The 22,557-nt window shown below is 49.4% G+C and overlaps 1 protein-coding gene across 7 annotated transcripts in view; it reads left to right on the top strand.

The window, feature by feature from the left end:
* Window positions 1-22,557, top strand: part of KIRREL3 (kirre like nephrin family adhesion molecule 3) — a 211,781-nt gene that overhangs the window by 144,002 nt on the left and 45,222 nt on the right. For 5 of the 7 annotated variants that reach the window (XM_085526158.1, XM_085526156.1, XM_032449137.2 and 2 more), the window contains exon 2: window positions 10,497-10,574. The exons of the other annotated variants lie outside the window; for them this stretch is intronic. In XM_085526158.1, coding sequence (XP_085382284.1) covers window positions 10,541-10,574 — 34 coding nt within the window. In that variant the 5' untranslated portion in view covers window positions 10,497-10,540. The remainder of the gene's footprint in view (window positions 1-10,496; window positions 10,575-22,557) is intronic. 7 annotated transcript variants of the gene reach the window in all.

Raw genomic sequence — 22,557 nt, forward strand, 5'->3', positions numbered from 1 at the left:
CATCCAGCCTTACCTTTACCAGGGACTGCCTGTTCCCTGGGGCTCATTAGAGCTGCAAAGTGGAGCAGCTGCTGGCATTGAAGCCTGCTGGACACAGGTGTGTGGAATGGAGAGCTGCCTCCTCCTTCCCAAAAGGTTCCTTAGAGTCATGAAGGTTGGAGGAGGCCACTAAGATGGAGTCCAACCACCAACCCATCCCCACAGTGCCCACTGACCACGCCACTTGTGGGAGGTGGGATCTATGTGTCGCTTAATGTACACCCTTGCTGCCAGAGGTTGCATTCTTTGTGTATGACTGAGGAGCATTTGGGTGAGAGATGCTATTTTGATGCCCTTGGACAAGATTTAGGACAGGAACAGGCCCTGGTGCCTTTATTCTTCCCCTAGACCTGCCTTGTGCTTGCTGTCTTGCATTTGGTAATTGATGGCAGTAAGAATTGTGTTCGGCTATTTTATTTGTCATAATCTTTCCTAATCTGAATGTGCAGGAACTGTATTGCACAGCCTAATCAGTCACATAGATTGTACTGCACTTCAGGCTTTGTGAAAAGCAAAAGCCATCTTGGAGGCAGAAATATGTTAAATGTGCTTCTTGGAGGCTGTGCACCTTTTGTCGATGGGCAGAGCCGCTCTGTCTGGTGGCTTTTGCAGACTACGGGGTCTGATCCATCCTGGGATGTGAGTGATGGAGGGAATGACAGTGCTGCCTGTCCTTGCTGCAGGCAATGGGTGACAGCACGGCCTGAGGGGACACCTGCAGCTGCAGGAGGGAGGCATGGGCAATGGGGTTGTACTGGAGCAGACTGCAGAGGGATGTTCAGCCACAGAGCTGTGATTCTCTGCCTCCCTATTGTCCTTTATACACGTTTTCCAATCCCAGGAGGGCTGAGCTGCCCCACATGGGGAATTCCATACCCCAAAAGTGTGGCTTCATGGTCCCAGAGCCAGTGGAGGGAGGGCTGGAGAGGATCCAGCTTCCTCCATCGCATCGTGTTTGTTCTCCACATTAGCCAGAAGCACCCTTGTTTATTTCATCAGCTAAATGCTGAAAACCAGCTGCCTGCCTTCCATCGAGACACTTAATGGTGATGATCATCGCTTCCTCTATTGCAGCCCCTCCGAGCGTGGGGCGATGCCATGGCAGTGCACAGCTGTTGACCGATGGGTGCCCGGCTGTTCCTAAGGCATTTCTGGGCTCTGTTTTTTGCTGAGTTGCAGAAGTCCTGAGCTGGAATGTGGCAGCTGCTTCAGGATGCCCAGTGCATGCTGAAATATGGGATCGCTGCCTTCATTTGGAAGCTGAGCAGTGCTGCTGTTCCTTCCTGTTTGGAATAGGAGCATCTAGCAGGGATGGAGAACAGAGATGAAGCCTCTGGGGCAGGGCTGGGAGGGATGGTGTTTGTCTTGGAGGTTTACTTGTGACACAGAGACGTTTCCCTCTCTTACTGCTTGGCTCTTGGGGGTGGTGGCTGCTTTAAGATTGTGCAATGAATAATTTCATGTCAGATTTCCACCTGACTTTGATATCTGTTGAACAAAACGTTGGCACAGAGCACTCAGATACCCGGATTTGTTTTAACTTACAATTTAGGCTTCAAAAAAACTAGTATGAAATGAATTAGCAAATGATGTTGATTGCTCCGCTCCTGCCTGCAGCCAGTCAGCACGTTCCAGGTGGAGAGCTGGAAAAAGGAGCGGAATTTATTTCTTTAGATAAATGGATCTGGGATAAAAGTCGTCTTTATTTTCCTTTTCGTTTCAACTGCAAAGGATGAAAAGTGTCTGTTCTGCTCTTCTGTGCCAGAGATAAAACGGGAAGGAACTTTGCATTGCTGTGCCAATGGCTTTCAAGGAAAAGTTTCTTCCCCCACCCAAACCTCCTCTCCTGCAAGGAGCACCTCGGACTGGAGATCAGAGCGCTGTTTAATGTTCCCGTCGCAATGCTGCTGGATCCCGGCGCTGTCACTCTTGCTATGATTCTGTTCCATGCACACACGCTGCCTTTGATCTCTCTACTTTGTCCTTGTTTTATTTTATATCTCTTCTTTCTTTCCCCATCTCACTCACAGTGGTGGCTTTGGGATGAAGCATCATTTCATTTCCCTGAGGTCCCGCGAGGGCGCCGGCAGATCTCCTCTGCTGGGTGTCTGCTGTGTGAAATGAACACATTCAGATCAGTGCCAATCCCTGCTACACACAACAAACGCAGAGGAGATAATACGTGGCCGAACCCACCAGTAGTGCCTGGTATCCTCATGAAGGCAGCTGTGTGTGCACTCAGGGTATTGGGGAAGGTACATGAAGCAGCTTTGTGGAGGGGAAGACCTATAGCAGTTGGTTTAGGTGGAACTAACAACAACCTTCTGGCTATAAATGCCATGTAATGCTACAAATAAAGGCCAAAATTTGCTTTGTGACTCCTGCTATCCAAGGTCCCTTAGAGGCACTGGTCCCTGTGTTGCAGCAATGGAGGACATTGTTCTGCTAGTTGCTGATACATCCATCCTGTTCTCCACAGCTGGCACTGTGCTTAATCTCCCATGCAGTACAGGAAACTCATTCCCTTGTTTTATCTTGGGCCGAGCTTGAAGGAAAGTGAAGTTCTTGAGGCTTGACTGGCAGCTGGAATAGGTTTTGTTTGGTCTAAATGAGTTGAGAGCTCAAGCTGAGGCAGGTAATGGAGCGGTTCCCTGCCTTGCTCCCTCTGCGGGCACTGCAGCCCTGGCTGCCTGGGTCAGGACAATTTCCAGGTGCAGCCACGCTGACAAGAAGAGCATCCCTTTGAAAATGAGATTTCTTGAATTGCCATGTGTGGAGCGCGCTCCCTACAAGCTGCTGCTGACCTCGGAGTTGAGCTGTTTGCTCACTCGTGTGAACTCTGCAGTGAAAACATATTAAGGTTCCCCTTTTTTCTGTGGCTTGCTTTATTTATTTTTTTTTCCACCAGGTATTTAATCTTAGTTTACAGATGAAATGTGCAGTGGAGAAAAAGATGCTAATCACACAGTTACTGCTCTCTGCTCCAGCCACTGAAAAATTTATTACCATCTGCCCTGGATTGGACAGGGCTGTGAGCATCGACGTGTTTGTGTCTGAGCAGCAGCAGATAGACACAGCACTGCAGTGGGGCACTGTGCTGTGTCCAGCAGGAGCTGCTGTGGCCGTGATGTTCTGTGCCCCTCCTTTTCTTATGGGCAGGGGTGAGAAAAACCCCACACTGTGCTCAGAACTTCCATCCCTTGGCTTGAAGTGTCACCCCAGCAAGATTATGGTGTGTAACAGTGATGGGAATGTTCAGCTCTCCTCACTTCTTGCTTTCTGCCTGTATTGAGGTGACTGTTGGTGTTTTGATGGCTGTGGATGTAGTTACTCAGTGGATCACAGGCACAAGGTGTTGGGTTCTGCCAGGCTTTAATGAAGCCAAAGCAGAAGGAGAGGTCAGGAACAGGGTCACAGGTGGGATTTCTCTGGCTCCTGTGGTGCTTTGCCATGAGGCTTTTTGAGCGTGTTGCAATTTCAAGCTGCCTTGGAAGCAGAGCGCTTTGATTTGTGCCCAGTCTCTGCCCTCAGCGTGTTGTTGGACGTACAGTTCAGAAGTGCTCAAACTACAGCTCCCGTGATGCATCTTAAATATACGGTTTGCACTTGGCTTTTTGCACAAGCTGTGCTTCTCCCCAGCCAGCTCTTCCTGCAGATGTACTTCCTTACAGCAGCACGAGACCAGCTGAATATTGGAGCACATAACTGTTCCACAAAGTGCCTCTCCCGTGGCTGTGTTTGCATTTGTTTTTCCTCTCTTGTTGTTTTCAAAGAAATTCAGGTATTCTTGTAAAACTTCACACCTTTAAAGTCATCCCCTTAAAACGAAGAACTGCTGAGCAAGGAAATAATTGTCAGCAAGGCGTACTTTTGTCTCTCCTGCAGCAATTAACAAAGCGAAGAGCAGGCTTGGCTGTCTGTCCAATTAAACACTGGCAAGCTGGCATCCATGATGTGATAATGAAGCAGAGAGTTTTGGAGCTGCTCTGCTTGCTATTTTGAGGATACGGGAGCTTTAGGTTGTCTGGCTGAAACAAAGCCATTGAAAGTAATGGGCTGGACAATCTCACCCCATTACTTTTAATGGGATGGAGAGACTGCGCGTTCGGGAGCAGCACACTGACACCAGGAGAACCTTTTCACATATATACACGTTATGGCCAATGCTGGGAAACGGCACCCAGCAGGGGATGGCCAACTGCCTGCAGTAAGTTATGGTGCTTGGCAGCAGATGGGGGGTGTATAGCAGTGGGGATGTGCCCAAGGCATCAGGGCTCAGTTCAGATAAGACTTGTTCATAGATTGGATATTAAGAAACACTTATTCTCTGAAAGAGCAGTGCTGCAGTGGCACAGACTGCATGGGGGTGGTGGGGTCACAGCCCCAGGAGTGTTCCAGGCCTGTGGGGGGTTCTGTATGTAATGGTTGAGAGTGGGGGAATTATGGTGTATGGGGCTCCCACTGCTCTGTGTGCATGAGGGCATGAGCAGAGTGCAAGGTTCCTCCACTGTCCATGTCCTGTGATTCACCTTCCTGCCTCTTGCCTTCAGTAACTGTGCCTGTATGCACAGAAGCAGCCTCTAATGTTCTGTGAGCTGTTAGTCTGGTGTTGCATTTGTTCCTTGTGGTGGGGCTGAATCTGCTGCCGCTGGGGTCTGAAGGAGTGTGGTCAGAAAAGCAATCAGCCTCCCACAGCCTGACATTTGCCCTCTTGTTTTCCTTGCTCCTGTGGCCAAATGTGGCCAAAGGTCTCTGCCAGCGTGCGGAGGAGCTCAGTGCCCCAATCAGAGTAGGAGAGGATGGAGCACACTGATTAGCAAACCCCTTCAGTCCCATAGCTTCCTCCCATGCCCCTTAATTGGGGTCTTGTTTTTGCCAGCAGGCAGGGACCTGTTTTCCTGCTGCCCTGTCCATCTTAGCACCATGCACTCTTTGAGCAAGTTCCAGCAAAGGGGAAAAATAAACAGGCTACAGTGAAGACCTGCACCTCTGGCTGGGACCCATCCCTCCATCTGCTGCTCCTGCAGCCATGTTACTTACCTGCACCAATTGGGCCCCGCCTCCAGCAGTGAGGTTCCCCATGGAGCTTACTCTGCTATTTAAACCACCCAGGGGCTTAAATAAATCAGGAGGGGATCATCTGTATATAAAACCTGCTGTGAACAGTGGGATGTGGTGGGATGAGGGAGAGAGCCACGGCCCAGGAAGGGATGGTTTGGCACAGGGATGCTGCACTGTGAGCTCCCCACCTACTTCCTCGCCTCACAAGTTTGCTGAAATTGCTGAGGCTTGGCAAGGAGGGGAGAATAAAAAGGAAGCTGAAAAAAGCCTTGGATGCACAAGAATTGCAGGCGTGCTGTGAGGTAACCGGCAAATACAATTTAATTATAGGATACACGGGAGTAATGGCATTTGCGAGGCTGGAGCATGATTTCCCAGTAATAGACGGACTGCAGGGGTCCCTGTCTCTGTTGTTGTGGCTTCGAATGAGAGCACAACTGCACTCAGTGCTTTCTGTGCCTTTGGAGGGGCTTTAAGGGCCCTTCTTGTGCATGCTCCAGGTCACTGTGTTGTGTTGGAGAGGGGAGGCAATGGGCTCAGTAGGAAGATCTGGGGGCTGCAGGGCTCTGAGGTCAGGCAGTGGTTGTCTGTGCTTGCTGGGTGTTTCCAGCACTTGTTCTTTGCCCACACTCCTGAAGTGAATGGCTCGGCTGCTTTCCAAGTGGAGGAGCTGCTGATCCAGAGCACTGCAATGGATGTGACCTTTACAGCGCTGTGGTTTTATTTTTATCATTTTTTGCTCCAGTGTGTCCACAATCTGTCAGAGCCACGTGGGGACTTTGGGGCTCATCACAAAGTGCTCCCATTGCCGAGCTCTGCAGTGGTGTTATGGGGTGCTCCAGTAGGGCTGGTTCTGCGTTCTGCAGGTTTCCTGGCCTTGGCAAATGTGGGGACTGGGCAGCCTGGCTGCCTTGGTACAAACGTGAATCGGTCTGATGTTGCTGGTAAAGGGAACGCTCTGTTTCTATGTAACCTTTTGTTTGTTTCTTTTGACTAATACAAATGCCTGCGAATGTTACAACTTTGACAAGGGGAAATTCAGTGTTTTTCCAGCGTGCCAGGCTTAGTTACAGTGTGGAATTGCTGCCACAAGACCTTGTCATAGCGAGGCATTGAAGAGGATTTGACTGGAGCAAATGTGTTCCTGTTTATGCAAGGAACTTCAGGTGCTGAGCGCTCTCTTACTCTGGGGTAAATTGCATTTTGCTGTAGCAGCTCCTTCAGAGTCCTTTATTTCTCCCTGCCATTCCCTGCTGGGAAGCAGCTTTCATTGGGCTGGGATGGGAGCAGAGCTGGTGTTTGAGGAGCCCTCCTTACCACGTGGCTCCTTAAGTCCTGGTGTTGCTGGTAGCCTTTGGGGCAGCTCTAACCTGCTACAGAACGACCCTCCTGCACAGTTGCATTTTCCATCTCAGAGCAATGAGCTGGCAAACACCTCTGCTCCATCTGTTTTCCTTCATTGATGGATTCTTCTGAAGTCAGATTGTGGTCCCACAGGGACACACTCAACTAATCCTCCGCTTTTAAGATTTTATTTGTGCAATAAATGGATGACAAGGTGGTTTGCAAGTACATAACACAATAAATGGGTTTATAAATGCAACTTTTCTGCAGAGCACTGTAGAATAAAATACAATATTGCTACAGCATTTAACACTGATCTTTACTTCATTCATATTTCAAACAGTAATGTGCCCATTTTCTCATCTGGGAAGCCTCTTTGGTTTTTCTTTAATATGTTTTTATAAATTAACCAGGCACAGATTTAATAACAACTTGCATTCATACAGCTTGTTCATCTCGGAAGGCTTTGCAGCCTTAATGGCAGAGCAGCCCAATTGTGTGCTGGAGGATCCGTTTGTTCTCTGTCAAAATGAAGCAGTGGTTGGGATTGCTGAGCTGTGTTTGTGGATGAAGGGAGGAAGCTGGAATGCCAGTGGCTGAGCTAAGACCCAGCAGGAAGACATGGACCTTCTTCCTTTGCAAACGTTTGCATTCCTTTGGCAGCTCCCATCCAACCATCTTCTTGGCCTCATAGTTCTGCAGCCCTTTGCCTTTCCCAGCCGCCATGTTGGGGTATCTCCATAGAGGTTGCCCATTCCCATCTTCTTCCTTTTCAAAAGACCAGAAGGAGATTTATAACTCTGAGATGCTGTTGGGAAAATATTTGCTGATAGCAAATCATAACCTCTGCAGGAGGAAAAGCACCAGAAAAGGGAAATGTGATATTTATTTCGATACAATATTTTTAAGATTTAATTTAAGAGACCAGCTGCTTCTGCTTCTCTTATAAGAGCTTAATTGGTATATAATAGCATAGTTAATTAAATACAAATCAATAGTTTAAAGCAGCTAATTGATATTTAATATGTATGGGAAAATATAACTTAGTTATAATATAATTACCTCAATATTAAATAAGCAATGGAATTGCAATTATGACTTTACAGTGATTATAAAGTTTATCGTTCTTTAATAAACTTGAGATTAGACAGGATGAACTGAAAAATTATTGAACAGGTATTATTGGGCTATTAAACATTTATTATCATTCCTGGTGGGAGATACAGCCATACAATAGTAGGCATTATGATTGTGTTTACAAACCTTCATTGCTCCTTTGCAGGTTTAGCCCTTAATGATCTGAAACTTGGTTCCCTCTCTGACTTGAGGGTGGGAGAATTGCTCTGGGAGAGCAAACTCGCTCCCCCTGATGCTTTGGGGTTGCTTTTCCTTTGTCCAAGTGGCTCTTCTGTAGGTTATGGGATGAGTCAATGGGAGTACTTCTATTAGCCAGTCAAAATGTGTTTCTGCCACGTGTTGTCTACATGAGACATTTGAGCTCACACCTTTCCAAAGTAGCCAGGTTGACAAAGCTCCACTGTAACTCAATCTACTGTGCTGGAAAAAAACTAATAGTTGTTGCATGGAAGTGGATGGATTTTGTTTCAGGAGATGGATGGGTTAAAATATATGTTTTTCCATGGTATCTCAGCAGGCCCCTAAGCCAAAACATTTAAAATGCTGGGGTATCTGCTTCGCTATTAATGTTTTAGGCAGCTGCTAAAAGCCATGAAGTGGTGAGGCATCCTTAGGCATCAGCGTCACCTCAAAGTGTTTTACCTTTTAAAGGCACTGTCAGGTATTTAAAGGTGCCTTTAGCTATAAAGATTTTTGCATGTTCTCACAAATTTATGGTATGAATTATTATAATGTGGCGCTCTTGTATAGCTCCTTTCATCATGGGATATCAAAGTCTTTTATAAGCATTAATTATAGCACCCCTTAGGGAGGCACTCGGACGATCGACACCCATTCCAGCTCCATGTGGGGAAGAGCTCAGATCTCACTGGAGCTTCCATCCCTCCTGCAGGGTGAAGTTGTGCTCTGGGTTCCTTGGGCAGCACTGCCATCACCTTTGGCAGTAACCCATTGCCATCACCTCTAAAGCACAGATTCTTTCTTGGGAATGTTTATCTCTGTGCAATTGGAAGGTGAGAGCTGGACTGCTGAGTTCTGGGTGCTTTGAGTTTATACAAGACTGGAACTGTACACTCAGAATGGCTTGGAAGGGACCTTGAAGATCACTTCATTCCACTGTAGTACCCTTCTTTCCTTCTCTTAAGCTTCGTGTATTACTGTCTCTGTCTCAGCTCCATTCCCTTCTGCATTGGCTCTTGTAGAACTTTATGGCAGCCTCTGTCATTCCAGGTCTCTGTGACCAGAAGAGCCCCACACGTGTCTATGTGCATGATGTACGCCTGAATAAGCAAGATAGTGATGCTGGCTGGATCAGCTCCGCTGTGAACTGTGCTGCCTTGCGTGACACTAATCTAATTGTGTTGTTTTAATTATGCCTCGATACCTCAGTGCTCGTTGAAGGCTCAATAGGAATCGATGCTATTTGTCTTTCCTATCAATAAAGATATAAGTGTGTTGCTGGCTCTGTTAGCAGAGGGAGGCTGGGGAGTCTGTCAGCAGCTCACAGCTCATGTGTGTGGGGTGGCTGGCTCTATGGGATCCCCAGCCCCTGGGCTCTTATTGCAGCACAACCTGTGCTGAATGCCTTTCAGCCAGACCAACTGGGAATGTTGAACTCTAATGCTTTGCAATTGATGCCTTTCTGGGTGTATTTGCAGCTGTGCAGAGGGCTGGATTCCATCACTGCTTCAGGTAGGAGATGGCTGCTGTCTGCCTGGTGCTGATGGGTGTGACTGAGTCAAGAAGCTGCTGAGAATGTAGATGTTGGCATTACCTGCCTGAAAGTGTCTGATCTTTGAGCATCCTCATCTGAGTTGTTTCCCCCCCACTTTTTATGGCCAGTGAGAGAGCCGTGGGTACCTCCAGCATCCCTGAGAGGCTGCCTGGGGATACCCTCTGGATTACTACTTTAAGTGGCAATATGGATTTAAGGTGCAATTAAATTTCAGCTGTCTTTAATCATCTCAAGAGACATCAATCTGTATGAGCATTGGCTTCAGTGGGATTGCACACAGTCTTTCTTCCTTCTGCAGATTGACATCTGCTCTGATGGGAGCATTAGGATCAGGAGCTGTTGCTTCTTGTGAGATGGAGCCTGGTTCTGTTAGGGAATTCTCTTTATCTTGTCCTGCTCATGACCTGGTGTCACAAGGCATCTCTGTTCTCTGCATTTTGGCTCTGGTTCTGCCCCAGGTAGTGAGGAGGATGCTGCCCCTCCTGCCTGAGTGCCCCATCAGCACTGGGGAGGAGCAGTGCTCTCAGAGCTCTATGCCTCAAGTTGTCCTCCTGCACATCCTGCGGCACTGAGTGACCTTTCCTGCTCCAGCAGACTCAGCCCAGACCTGCAGTCCATCTCCAGGGACCTGAAATCAGCACACAGCTTCACACAGCACTGCCTCGCTGCTCCCATCCCACTGCCCCACCGCCTTCCCCTCCTGTGGAGATCCCTCACGCTCCATCCTCACAGAACAGGGCTCTATGGAGGCTGCATTAAGCAAACATCAAAGGGACTTTGATCAGCGAGGCCCTGCAGAGCGCAGCAGCCCCCAAGGACTGTTCTGGGGCAGCAGTGGGGATGCGCTACCTTGATTTCCTACTCTGCGACACAATTTGTTTGAAGAATGGGAGCTGTCCGCCACCGAGATGCATGTGGGCAAACACAGCCTGCTTCTGGAAGAGCCACACTCACATCTTTCTCTCTTGGTTACCAGAAAGCCCCATTAAGGAATCAAGGCATCAAAGGCTTAGGCATCCTCAGCCCAGGGCGCTTCTGCTTGTTGGGCCACCTGTGTGTTTCCAGCCCTCAAGCCTTGGCTGATCTTCCCTTTTGAGGACCAAGTCCCGGTTGCTGCACTGCTCCCCATGCACCCACTCCTGCCCCCAGCCTTCTAACACCGCTCTCTCTTCTCTTGCAGAACTGGGGCTCCCAGGAAGAGGATGCTGCCTAGTGCTGGGGTTCATGTACAAGGAGAAGTACCGCAGGATGACTGAAGGTGAGCGGCTTCCCCACCTTCTCTTCATCCTTCCTTCTTAATGGTCTCATCACAGAGGTTCGTTATTGCCGGGAATGTGTGAAGGTCTTACTTGTCCCTTAGTTCCCTTTTGTTTCTTAAAGCATCTTAATGGACACAGATTGGGGAGAAGCAGTCAGAGGAGAACAGGAGGCTGATACCTTCATTCGTCCCTCATTCATTGTCTACTCCCTTGGATTTGTCATGCAAGAAGCTCTTTCAGCACCTGGTCTTTGTATTCTGGTTTTCATTCCACCCTTCAACTGGTGCATCCAGCCCTACTGGAGAGGTGCTCAACTTATCATCACCCTAATGCATTAAACTACATCATCCTAGGGCTTGTGTGGACAACCTCGGTGGATGAATGTCCTTCTAATTAGCAGCCTGGTTATAGAAGCCACTGGGAGTCAGGCTTAGCCTTGCTGTGTTCCAAAGCTGATGGTGTTTGCTTGGGCAAATCTCTCACCTGGGATCAGTGCTGCTGTGCCTTCTCTAAAGCATCATTGTTCTGCTTGTCAAACCCCTGCGCTGTGGCAGAGATGTCTCTAAAAAGTTTCCCTGTTTTATATTCTGGTCATCCCCCCAGGTACTTTATGAGCATTGATTAATCCATAGAAACACCATAAATAATTATGAAGCATAATAACTAAACAAAAACTATTTATGCTTGGAAGGATTGGCATCCCTGCTGCTGGTAGCATCGTTGCTTGGCTGCTTTCTTTGAAGCAGCCCCTGGTTTAGCCCCATCTCTGCTGAACGTGGGGGTTTAGGGGATGTCCCTTCCAGGGGAAGGTGCATCGTGGTGATGGCTTTGGGGGTTTGCTCAACCCAAACAGGGCTGAGCTGTTTCCAGCTCTCGTTTTGGTGGTAGATAGGAAATGCTTTGGACAGAGGAGTGCTGATGTGCCATGCTGTGCATTTGTTCCTTGGAGCAGGACAGGGAGCAGCCCAGCAGCTGACTGCAGGAAGCCTTGTCTGCACGAGAAAGGGTGCATTAGCTTGCAGGGGGTGAAGCTCCAGTGGAGGCAAGCTTATGGTTTGAATACCAGCCATGAGATCAAAGGTTCCCTTGGTTCCCCAGGAGCCCTGAGACCGAGATAATAACACGGGGAAAGCACTTCACAAGTTTTTCACCTCATGTTTGTTAATTATCCCGTGCTTTTTAAACATGGATTAGAATATTTTTTAACTGCATGGCTCTGCCCCTTGGGTGCCATGGGAAGGTTCAATCTCTTGATGGTTTTGGGTCCCTCAAGCTTCCCAGGGATGCTCGTAGGTGTCACATGTGGGCATCCCAATGCACCCTGTGGGACTGCTCCAGCCAGGCAGACTGGGAGTCCTGCAGAGCGAACCCCTTTGGCTTTTGGGGGGAGAGAACAAAGCCAGATGAAAGGCGCAAAGTAAAACCTTTGTGCGGGGAAGGGAACAAAGCGATGAGTTTCAGGCCCCTGCGGGCTGCAGGGCTGTGACGTTTAAAGGTACAATCTTCCCAAAAGAACACAGTCAGGGGATTTCCATGGCTACAAAGACTGCCCTGGACTTGTTTCCACTCTGGATGACAGATGCAGACCTGAAGCCTCCTGCAATCCAGGCTGTATGGGACGGGCTGAATGTTGATGGGAGCAGAGGGGTGTCAGGTGTGCAGCCATCCTGGGGCAGCCCCTGCAAGCAGCTCCTGAGCCATTCCTTAGGAGGGATAAGGAGCGAGACAGCTTCCCCTTGGTGTCTTTGCCAAATGAGAGCTTTTTCTCCTTTATTGCATTGTTATGCTAATGAACAACCCTATTTGTAATGGCAGGGTAGCTGGAAGAGCTGAAAGCAGAAGTAGGCAGTGGGGCAATGGGATAATTATGAGGTGTGGGGTCTTCCTGGTAGTGGAAATGGATAATTACAGGGTTCATTAGAACCTTACTGTCACTTAATGGAGTCAAGTACAGAGTGAGCTTCAGAGGTAGAGAAGGAGAGGACTTTGAGCTCATGGCAGCTGCACCGTGCTGTACTGCTGCTGACCCTGGAAAGAAGCAAAAATAAATGTCCAAGAACTCACCTCTGCTAGTGCGAGTTAACACTTAGCATAGAATCATTAAGGCTGGAGAAGACCTCTGTCATTAAGTCCAGCTGTTAACTTAGCACTTCATACTGCCACGTATCAACCTGCATCCTGAAGATCTGGTCTGGACAAGGTGTGTAACACTGCTGTGAAGTGTGCAGCAGGAAAGCGAACAGGGTTTGGGTGTGATTTGGGGCACACAGAGGAAGGGGACGCTCCGCTGTGGCTGCCATGTGCCTGTCCCTTTGCTGTGATTGACAGATACCTTGCTGAGCTGTGGGTCGAAATGGAGCTGGTGACAGTTGCAGATAGAGGAAGAGCTGACTGCGGTGACGGCCTTGCAATAGAGACACTTTAGAGTTAATCCTCCACCATCTGTCTTCATTCTGCTAATAACCCACTCAATCAGCTGCTGCTGACTGTTTGTTAGCATTCAGAAACAGATACGGAATTGGCAGGAACATGCACATGGGGCTGGATTTCACCCCAGCTATGGTGGTGGGTCAGCAGGGCTGCACCCTGGGGATCACAAAGCACGTGGCCATAAGGCAGAGGTTCTGCTGTATTGGGCTGCAGAAAGGTTGCACTGCTGTAGTCCCCAAGAACAAGCAACTCTGACCAACCTAAGAACTGAGACTGGTTTTCTGTTCCCTCTTTCCTTCCCATTCTATCGGCTTCCCAAAGCTGGCAGTCTCTGAGCTCAGAAGTAGGGGCTGTGCTGCAGGACCCCTCTCTGCTGCCCACCATCCCATCCCTGCCCATCCAGCTTTCTCCTTTGGGGTGGCCAAGGGCAGGTATTCACCTCTCACTCCTGCTGTTTTCCTTCATCCCTCCTTCCTTTGACTTCTCTCCGGATCTAACACAAGTCATTAGCAAGCATCGCTGCAGTAATTATGGCACTTTTTGGCTGTCATTCATAAAGCTACTAACGGAACGATGGAGCACTCGGTGTCATTCTGTGCCTTCGCCACCTGTTCCCAGCACCCACCAGCTGCTGGAGGTCCCTTTTTGGAGTTGTTGGTGACTCTGGGGTCCTTCTGTATATTCCCCTTCACTGTGACAGCCTATCCCACCATACAGCCACCTCCTGCTGTGTCTTGGAGGCGGTTTTTGGTCCTCAGCTCCCCTATCTCCAGCCTGCAGAGAGGTTTCGGTTCTGCCCAGGCACAGGGAGAGAGTCGTGTATGAATATGAAAGCTGTTTTTATGGCTTATAATTATCTCGTCCCCATCCTTAGAATAATTATAGCTCCTCCATTATTAATAATTGGAATTCCAGTCCTTGTCATAGATCACAAAATGGAGAGGAAGCTCAACCCAGGGTTTGCATAATGTGCCTTGGTCTCAATTGAGTAATTGGTAAAATGGTGAAAATCGTTAGTTTTCCTCCATTCCTTGGTGCTGGAATTAGTGAGATATTAGTGCAATTAGCCACTGCTTCCATTTGAGGCTGCAATCATTTGGTTTGTAATTTAGAATAAATGTAAAAGCCCACTTGTGCTGCTGAACAGAGCATTTGTCCTGTTTAAAAGTATCTAATGGGGTGGCTGTCATCTAAGCAAGATACATTTGACCCATTTCAATTTGTTTCCCTTTTAATCTGCTATCTGTTTTCCTGGATCTTTTTTTAATAAAAACATAAAGAAGGAACAGGGGAGGGAGAGCAAAGAGGGAGAGAATAGAAGCGTCATAGATCTGGAGTTTATCATAAGCCAAAGTAACTTGAAATCAAGCCTGTTAAACGGCAGAAAGCAATAAAAAGCAAACACTGTTTGGAGATCGTTTAAAGGGCCGAGTGACTTGTCAATGAAAGGTTGCTCTGTTCGACTGCTCCTTAATAGCTTCTCAGAGGGAATCTGCAGCTCTTGCAAGAAGGAAGGCTGCGGCAGCTCTGTGCTGGGGCAGGAGGTGGGGGAATCCAGCACCAAAAAGCTGGAAATGGGAGGCAGGGATTTAAACCCAAAATGGGATTTAGGCTTTAAAATGTATCCTAAATATCAAAGCCTTGGATCTACTGAGGCTGGAAGCTTTGCTGTCACTTGGGCACAGATCAATAGCACTGTGCCCTCCTCCATCAGAGAGTTCTGTGCTTTCCCTCCCACGGGCTGAGCATCCTTCCAGGGACTGTCTGATTCAAAGCTCGTTGCTGTCAGGCTCCATATTGCTGCCTGGAGAGCAACCAGCTGGGGCTCTGGGCTGGAGTCCCTGCTGTGTGGGGACAAATGGCTTGTTCAGAGGAGCTGGCTGTGTTCTGCTCCAAATATCTCTGCTTGAACACCACTTCTGCTGCCTGCAGTAGTTCAAAGCGGGTTCAGTGAATGCTTCCTGCCAGGAAAACGTCCTATTAGAGTGGCACTGAGATGCGATGACGTATTTGTGCCACCCAGAAGCTGCCCAGCAAGGCTGTTTCAGCCTCAGAATTGCCTGGATTTATGGGGTGAGATCCTGTGAGTGACTTAGTAGCACAGGCTGTGTGTGAATCCGTCTCAGTTCTATGGCAAAGCAGAGCCAACTCCTTTATCCCAGGAGAAGCACCCAGCATCTTCTCATCCCTCACCCCAAGAGGTTTGGGCAAGGTGCAGGACCCCCAGCATCAGCTTGGGGTTGGGGCATCCTGCTGTGTTTTGTTAAGAGCTCCTTAGAAAGTCACCCACTGGGATCAACTGCAGCTGCTCTCCAATGCGCCCTGCAGGATCCCATGCAAGTTTTGCACTGCTGACTCTGCTGTCATCACCAATAAAGTGCTGTGTGCTCCAGGGCTTGGCAGCTCTGTGATAGCAAAGCTTGCCTTACCCCAAGCCCTGTCACTTGTGTCTGCCCACAAAGACACAGTCGCAATTGATTAGGGCAAGCATCTTCCCATATGAGCCACATTGGGCCTTTTGTTCTTCATCTGACAGAGGCACTTGAGACAGAATAGAAGAGTGGATGGAGCAGGCTCTGGGGCTGTTGTTAGAGATGCAGTGTTATCAACAGAGGTCTCATTGACACCTCTCCTGTGTGTGTCAGCTCAGTGGGGTGGGGATGGAAGTTAAATCCCAGGAAAAACAGCAAGCACATCACTGCCTTGTCTGGTGTCAGATGGGAGGGATCCATGTGCTCCCGTTCAGGTGGTGGGAAGCTCCTGCCTTCAGGTTCCTCCATGCCCGTGGGGAGGCAGGCTGGGTTTTGTCTTTGCTGCTGAGGTGGAGTGCTGTGCTTGTGCTGAGCAGCTCCACTGCTTATAAAGCTGGTACCGAGCTGGTGTGATGACAGAACTGTAAAAGTTTTAGGTTGGAAGGGGCCTCAAAAATCACCCACTGCTGCAGGCAGGGTTGCCAGCCACTAAATTGGGCATGAGATCAGGTTGCCCAGAGTCCCATCCAACACAGCCTGCGGTTCTATGGCAACAGTGGTAGTGTAGCAGTTAATGGTCTAAGGATCTAATTTTATCTGTTGATTTTTGACTAGTGCTCCCCTATGGTCTTAAATTAAGACTGTACTTTTACACTCCCCAAGTGCTCTTCAGGAGCTGCTGCTGCTACTATGGAGCCTGCAGGGCATGAGCACCACGCGCATCCCTTTGGTGTTCTAGGGATGCCACAGGGGTGTGATGTCAACAAGGACAGACTGACATCTCAGGATGGGTGTAGACTATCTTGGCTGTTTGAACCCCGCTGTCCTTGTGCAACTCTTTATGTCCTTTGCAGTGCTTGAAGTGTGATGAGCATCTAAGGGACGTGTAGCAAGATGTTGGGAAGAATCCCGTTAAGATTCATATGGAAAAAGGCAGAGATAAGGCTACGTGCTTCACCCTCCCTGTGAAGTCTCTTTGTTGATGACTTTACTGGGTCCAGGGTGATTTATTTTTCAGGCATCAGGGGGCAGTGGGGAACTAAAGGCAATACGAGCTGCTGTCTGAAGGCAGTGACTGCAGCTTCTCATCTCTGTGCTGCCTCCAGGCTACCTGCAGAGTTTGCCTTTGTGCTCATGGATTTGTTGATGGTTCTCCCCTCCCTGCAGAGCTGCTGCTGCAGCCCAGGGCTATTATTCAGCTTTCCTTCCTCGGTGTCTGCGGGGACCCTGCTGCAGAGGTGGCTGGCAGCTGGATTTCATCAGCAAAATGGGTCACAGAGCTGACATGGTGCCCACCAGAGCCGAACCTGGTCAGCAGGCTGGCTGTGCCGTTACGCCAAGTGCTGATGATGCTGTAAATCCTCCTGTAGCTCTCATGGTGTGGTGTACTGAGGATAGGAGGGTGTCAGTGTATCCTGGGGACAGGAGGAGAATTCTTCTACCTCTCATGGGAGTCCTTGATGACTCATCCTTGTGTGCCAGGTGCCCATCCCTGCTCTGGACCTGGGGCACACACATGCAGGCTCATTTAGAATTGAGGTGGAATACCCGGTTTTGCAGCACAGATCTGTTGCTTTGGCGTGCTGTGAAGGAAGTCAAAGTCCTGGTGCTGAGGCTGCTTTGTCCACTGGTTTCCCTGGCTTAGGTCACATAGCATCACCTCTGCTCTGCAGTCCAAACCTTCCTTTCTGGAGCAGAGCAAGAGAGCTGGATTTTGCAGTTCTAACAACAAACTGGGTTACAGCCCAGCACAAAATGACCCCGTTCCCATTTTGCAGCTTGGCACTGACTGAAAGGTGCAGCAGCGAAATACCCTGCTTTGTTTGGGTTGGCTTTTCTTCTAAATCCTTCTGCAAATCTTTTCTCATTGTAAGGAAATAGCAAAATATTGTTGGAAGGCATCAAGCTGAATGTGGCAAGTCCTGTTCTGTCTCCCCCTGAGCGACGTGCAGTGTTTGGCCAAAGCCTGCCTTGTATTCAGTAAATAAAGTCCTTCGGAAGCCTTTGGGCTGAGGCTGATGGACACAGAGGGAAGAAACGTGGTCAGAAAACCTATGGAGAAGGTGGGGTGCTGGGGGGAGCTGGAGGAACCCCCTGGAAGCAGCAGCAGTGGGGTTATTAGTGGGATCCTGTGCTGAGAGAAGGGCTCCAAGCACAGACCTGAGCAGTGCCAATGTTGGGGCTGTGCGCGTATCCTTCTGCACCTGGTATCTGCTCCCATTGGTATTTACCCAATCTATAAATGTATTAATGGGTCTCATCTGAAAATGCAGCCAGAGATGGAACTTGCGATGGGCTTTTTTTTTCCCTTTAACAAAGATGAAGGTTTTATATAGACAGGGGAAAGGGAAGGGAAGTGAAATGTTCGGTGACTAATGATCCTCATCAATATTCATGAGAGATGGTATGCACTTGGAGATTTAAAATAAAGGAAGGAAGAAAGGGAGAAAGGAATTGACTTCTTGAGAAGCTAAATGAAATATTTAGGTTGACCTGGAGATAAATCTGCCAGCTCTTTGTCGCCATCGGCTCGGACCTGCCTTCCATTGAGCCCTACAGGAGCTGCCTGTGGAGGTTCCTGGAGCTGAATAGTGGGGAAAGCATTGATACTGCTCTGCATTGCTGCACGGGGATGGGGGGTCACAAATACCTGGGGGTGTCCCAGAGCAACTTGTCCCTTCCCTGTTTTGGTTTTCAGCCAGCTGTGGTGGGAGCAAATCATCTGCAGGGAAAATGCCTGAAACAGGGCTTTGCCAGGAGGATCCAGCTCCAGATTTACAGCAGCATCAGTGGGGGGTAGGATCACCGTGATGGTAATCACCTGATTTAATTGCTGAAGGAACGTATCAGAAAGGCTTTTCTCTGCCTTCTGCATTTCTCTTCTCCTGTGTTTTTTCTCTTTCTGCACATTGCCCTTCTCTCCACTCCAGAGCTGCTCCCTCTCCTTTCCATGCCATCCCTTCCTCAAGTGACAGCTGTCCCACCCCCCAAGGTCGCTCGCCCTTGAGACAGCCGTTGATCTGTGCCCTGATAGAAGGGCTGAGTATTGACTTTGGCTTCAGCTTCATTACGAAGCAGCCTCATTTGTCAACTTGTTTGTTCCGAGAGCTGCTTGGGAGAGATGCAGTGCTACCCCAGCACCACTCCCTCTACAAGGGTTGGCAGGCAAGGTCATTGCAGGTGGCCCTGCACTATCAGCTCCTCCTCATTAATTGATGTCACGGCACTTTGGGCAAGGTCAGACCCCAAATGAGTCTGGGTGCTACAAGGGGCTGCGGTGCATGATATGATCCCAGCTGGGAACACAGCACAGAGTGCTCCCTTGCAGCTCAGAGATGGGGCTGAACCATCATGGTGACATGGCAGTGCAGGAGGAGCCTTGCTGGAAGGATTCCTCCCAGTTCCTCTTAGCGCTGCATGCAGTGGAACCACCAGCCCTCAGTGCTTCCTGATGGGAACTTGTTCCTAAGCCCAGTGCTCTGAAGCTGGGCTGTGCTGCAGGGGTTAACACCAACCCAGTGCTGGGTTTGACAGCAGCCAGGGAGCTGAGGGAAAGATGTTCTCCGTGTTGCCACAGGCACTTTGCTTGGACATGTAGCAGGCTGCAGCCAGGCAGCAAGAAGGGAAGGGTACAAGCAATGGGAAGGAAGGGCACGAGGAGCAAGAGGAGGTGAATTTGTATCATCTGGAGGAAGCTCAAGGGGAGACACGACCAGAGTCTATAAATACGTGCAGCCACAGAAACAAAGGGAAGGAATTATTCATGGCCTCAGAAGGCAGGAGGACAAGGAGCAGCGCCTGGAGCAGAAACAAGGGAAGTTTATCCTGGGTCTGGAGCAGGAGAAGGGCTTTTGGGGTCAGTGTTGTGATGGAGAAGGTGCCTCCACCATGACTGCTTCCCCCATGCAGCCCCTGGAGCAGCTCTCTCCCCCAGCCCAGCATTGCTTTGCAGCAGCCCCTCCTGCTCCCTCCCCATGTGCTGGGAGGGTTATTCACGCTGAGGGAGAGGCAGTGGGGATCGTGGGGTGACCATGTGGCCCCCAGGACAGGGACACTCAGTCCCGGTGTGTGCCAGCACTGCCAGCCCGCGGCTCAGCACAAGTCATCTCCGATGAGTAACGCAGCCAATGAATGTCTGCCTGCGTGCATCTTCCTCCCCTATAGAATAATTTAATGTTATCTCCGGGCCTCCTGCTTCTGAGATGAAGAGATTTGCTTCAAACCTGCAGCCCACAGCCACCGCCATTGGTTTCAAACGTCATTAAGTTTCATTATAACAAATAAACACTGCAATGACATTTATAAGTTACCAGAGAGCACGGAAACGCAAATATGAAGCAGATAAACTGCATTTGATCCAAATAATTACTGCAGGCAATATCGAGCTGGGGCTGAGCTGGCAGCCAGGGGCCAAGTAATTTATAGGTGTCTGTATGGTGTGGGGCTGCGTGCTGCATCTCACAGTGATGGAGCTGGAGCAGGTCTGCCTCCAGCTGCCTTTTCCCTTTGTTTTGACTCCCAGCTGCACACCGCCTGCTCTCAGCTCCAGGCAGGGAATCCTTTACCAGTAAACCGGGTGGGAAAAAAATCTCATCTGGAAAGAAAAGCCACCCTGATTTTGGTGCTTTAGGTGAATTTGGCTGTTTGTTGGGTGAACTCCGGCCAAGAGTCAACTTGATGTGTGGAGGAAGCGTGTTGTGTCCTAAGCGAGCACATTAGGATGGAAAGCTTGTGTCCTGCAGGTGTGGTGCTCAGCCCAGGAGGGGGTTCAGCAGCAGCTGGGCTTATTGACAAGCATCTCTCATTACCTGCTAATTAGCTCAGCAGGGCAGAATGTGCTTGTCATCCCTTAGACTGGGGTTTTACACAAGCACGCCATTGGCTCTGCAGTGGGGTCCTTTGTAAAGGAGCCAGGAAAAAGAAAAGAAAACAAAAAAGAACAGTGAAATCTTGTGCTTAAATACATTTGAGGCCCCTCCTGGTGGGGGTCAGGCAGAGAAGTCACAGCTATGAGGGCACATCCCCATTCTGCTCCCAGGGCTGCATGTGATGGAGCACATTCAGGGCTGTGAATACTGACAGAGTTCACTCTTTTTCTTAAGTGGTTCTGGGTTGGGTTGGGTCAATCCCAGGCAAAAAGCAGAACCTGGCTGTTCACTGGTGCTGGTGGCCGCACTCCAGAACACCTGTCAATGGCACTCCTTCCTCTTATCTGAGGGACAGATGCATTTTTTGGCGTTTTCTGGGTCTAAGGATGTTGTGGCAGCAATGGTTCTTCAGGCAGGGAACGGCTTTGTGCACACATAGAAGTGAGTGAGGTTTCAGCGCCTTCCTTGGGTTGTGGGGATGGATGCGCAAGAAGCGTTCCCTGCCCAACTGCTGCTCTGCTCCTTCTGTTCCTCTTGGCATCTCCTCCTCCTCTTCCCCCCAGCACATTTTGTTGTGCATTCCACGTGCTTACCTTTAGAATTGAAACAAATTATTCCAAAGAACAGCCTGCATATGAATGTTGCATGTATAAAAGAAAAGGCAGTACACATATTTACAATTATTTCCGCTCGGAAAAATCCAAACAAACAATAATTATGGCAGAAAGTCGCTAATTCTCCCTCTGCTTCATTGTCAGACTTGCTAATTGGTGCAGCACAACCTGCAGCCATCTCACCTCGCTCTTCAGCTCAGGTCCCAGTGCCCACGTCATGTCGGGGCCCCCCAAGCAACACGGTTGGGGTTTCATGCAGCATCACCTCTCAATGTCTCATTGCAAGAGTTGGGTTTTGGAGTAGCATGTGGGAGTTGGGAGGAGAATCCTGCAGTGGTTTTGGTATTAATAGCTGCATTTTTCTGTTCTGAAGTGAATCTTGGTTTTGATTTCTCTCTGCGACTCAAAGCGTGCGATAACAGATTGGGAAAGACGAGGACGGAAGCAAAGCATCGCGCAACCCAGGGCGAGCTCTTTGGTCTGATTTTCCGCCCCATAGACTGCACAACTTGCTGCTTCTGCTCTTCCTGGGAGCTGAGCCAGCCTTTGAAATCTCCAAATCGTTTGTGAAATGGATTATTCATCCTCCTGCTCTTCCTACAGCCGAGCGTCCTGTGTGCCCTCTAACTTGGGGATGCACTGAGTTTTGTGGGGCTGGGTGTGAGACAGGGCTGAGAGAAAGGTCCTGATGGATTTTATTAATAAATCCCACAGGATTGCTGAGAAGAGCAGAAGCTTGAGGTGTTAGCTGTTACACATTAAAGCTGTACTCATATCCTGTATTGCAGCTGAGCACCTCCGGCTCCTTTGCTTTGCGTGGCATCACCGCTTGGTTTGCATTGCAGGGAGCCTTCCCTTGTCCCTGCCCCAGCTGCATAGCGCTATCTCCAGCCCAGCAACAGCTCTGCGTGCCCCAGAGCTCAGCTCTTGTTCCACCTCCATTGGTCTGTCCGACACAAGATGATGATCCTGCACTGTGGGGCAGTGGGTAAGCACTGCGGTGATGGAGCAGAGAAGCCTGAAAGTTCAGTGGCGCCCTGTCCCTAAGGTCACAGAGCAGGGCTCAGTGGGAGCTGTGTTCTCTCCCTCCTTGATGCAGCACATTAGTTTGTTTTCTATCAGCACAGCACCACGAACGGGCATTTAATCTCACAGGAGGTAATTCTGAGCACTGGTGCTGGCGGGACATTGCCAATAAATATCCCTCGGTAAGTGTAGTCTTACACCTTTCCCAATTGGTAGCTAATAAGAGAGCAGGCGATGACATTTCAGCCCTTTCTGCATGGCTGACCAAACTGCTGGCGGTGACTTTGAAAGCAGTGCTGGGATTTCATGTGGGTATCAAAGCGAGCACAGTGCTCGACGGTTCAGATCACTCGCCTGTGTGACTAATAGACAGAAAGATTCCTAAAAGGTCCAATGTCTTACTTGTAATGTCTGCGTCTCCTGTCTGCAGCTGCTTAGTGGACACAGCGGGATGCGGATGTTTTCTGTAAGCAGTGTTTGGGGAGTAGCAGGGAGAGCTCGGGTTTGCTTGGAGATGTGGTCAAGAGGCAAAGGGCTGTGCCAGGAGCAGAGTGTGGTCCTCACATTGCACTC

This window comes from Coturnix japonica, chromosome 34, assembly GCF_054131305.1.
Source record: "Coturnix japonica strain WE chromosome 34, WE-NBRP24, whole genome shotgun sequence".
Lineage (NCBI taxonomy): Eukaryota > Metazoa > Chordata > Aves > Galliformes > Phasianidae > Coturnix > Coturnix japonica.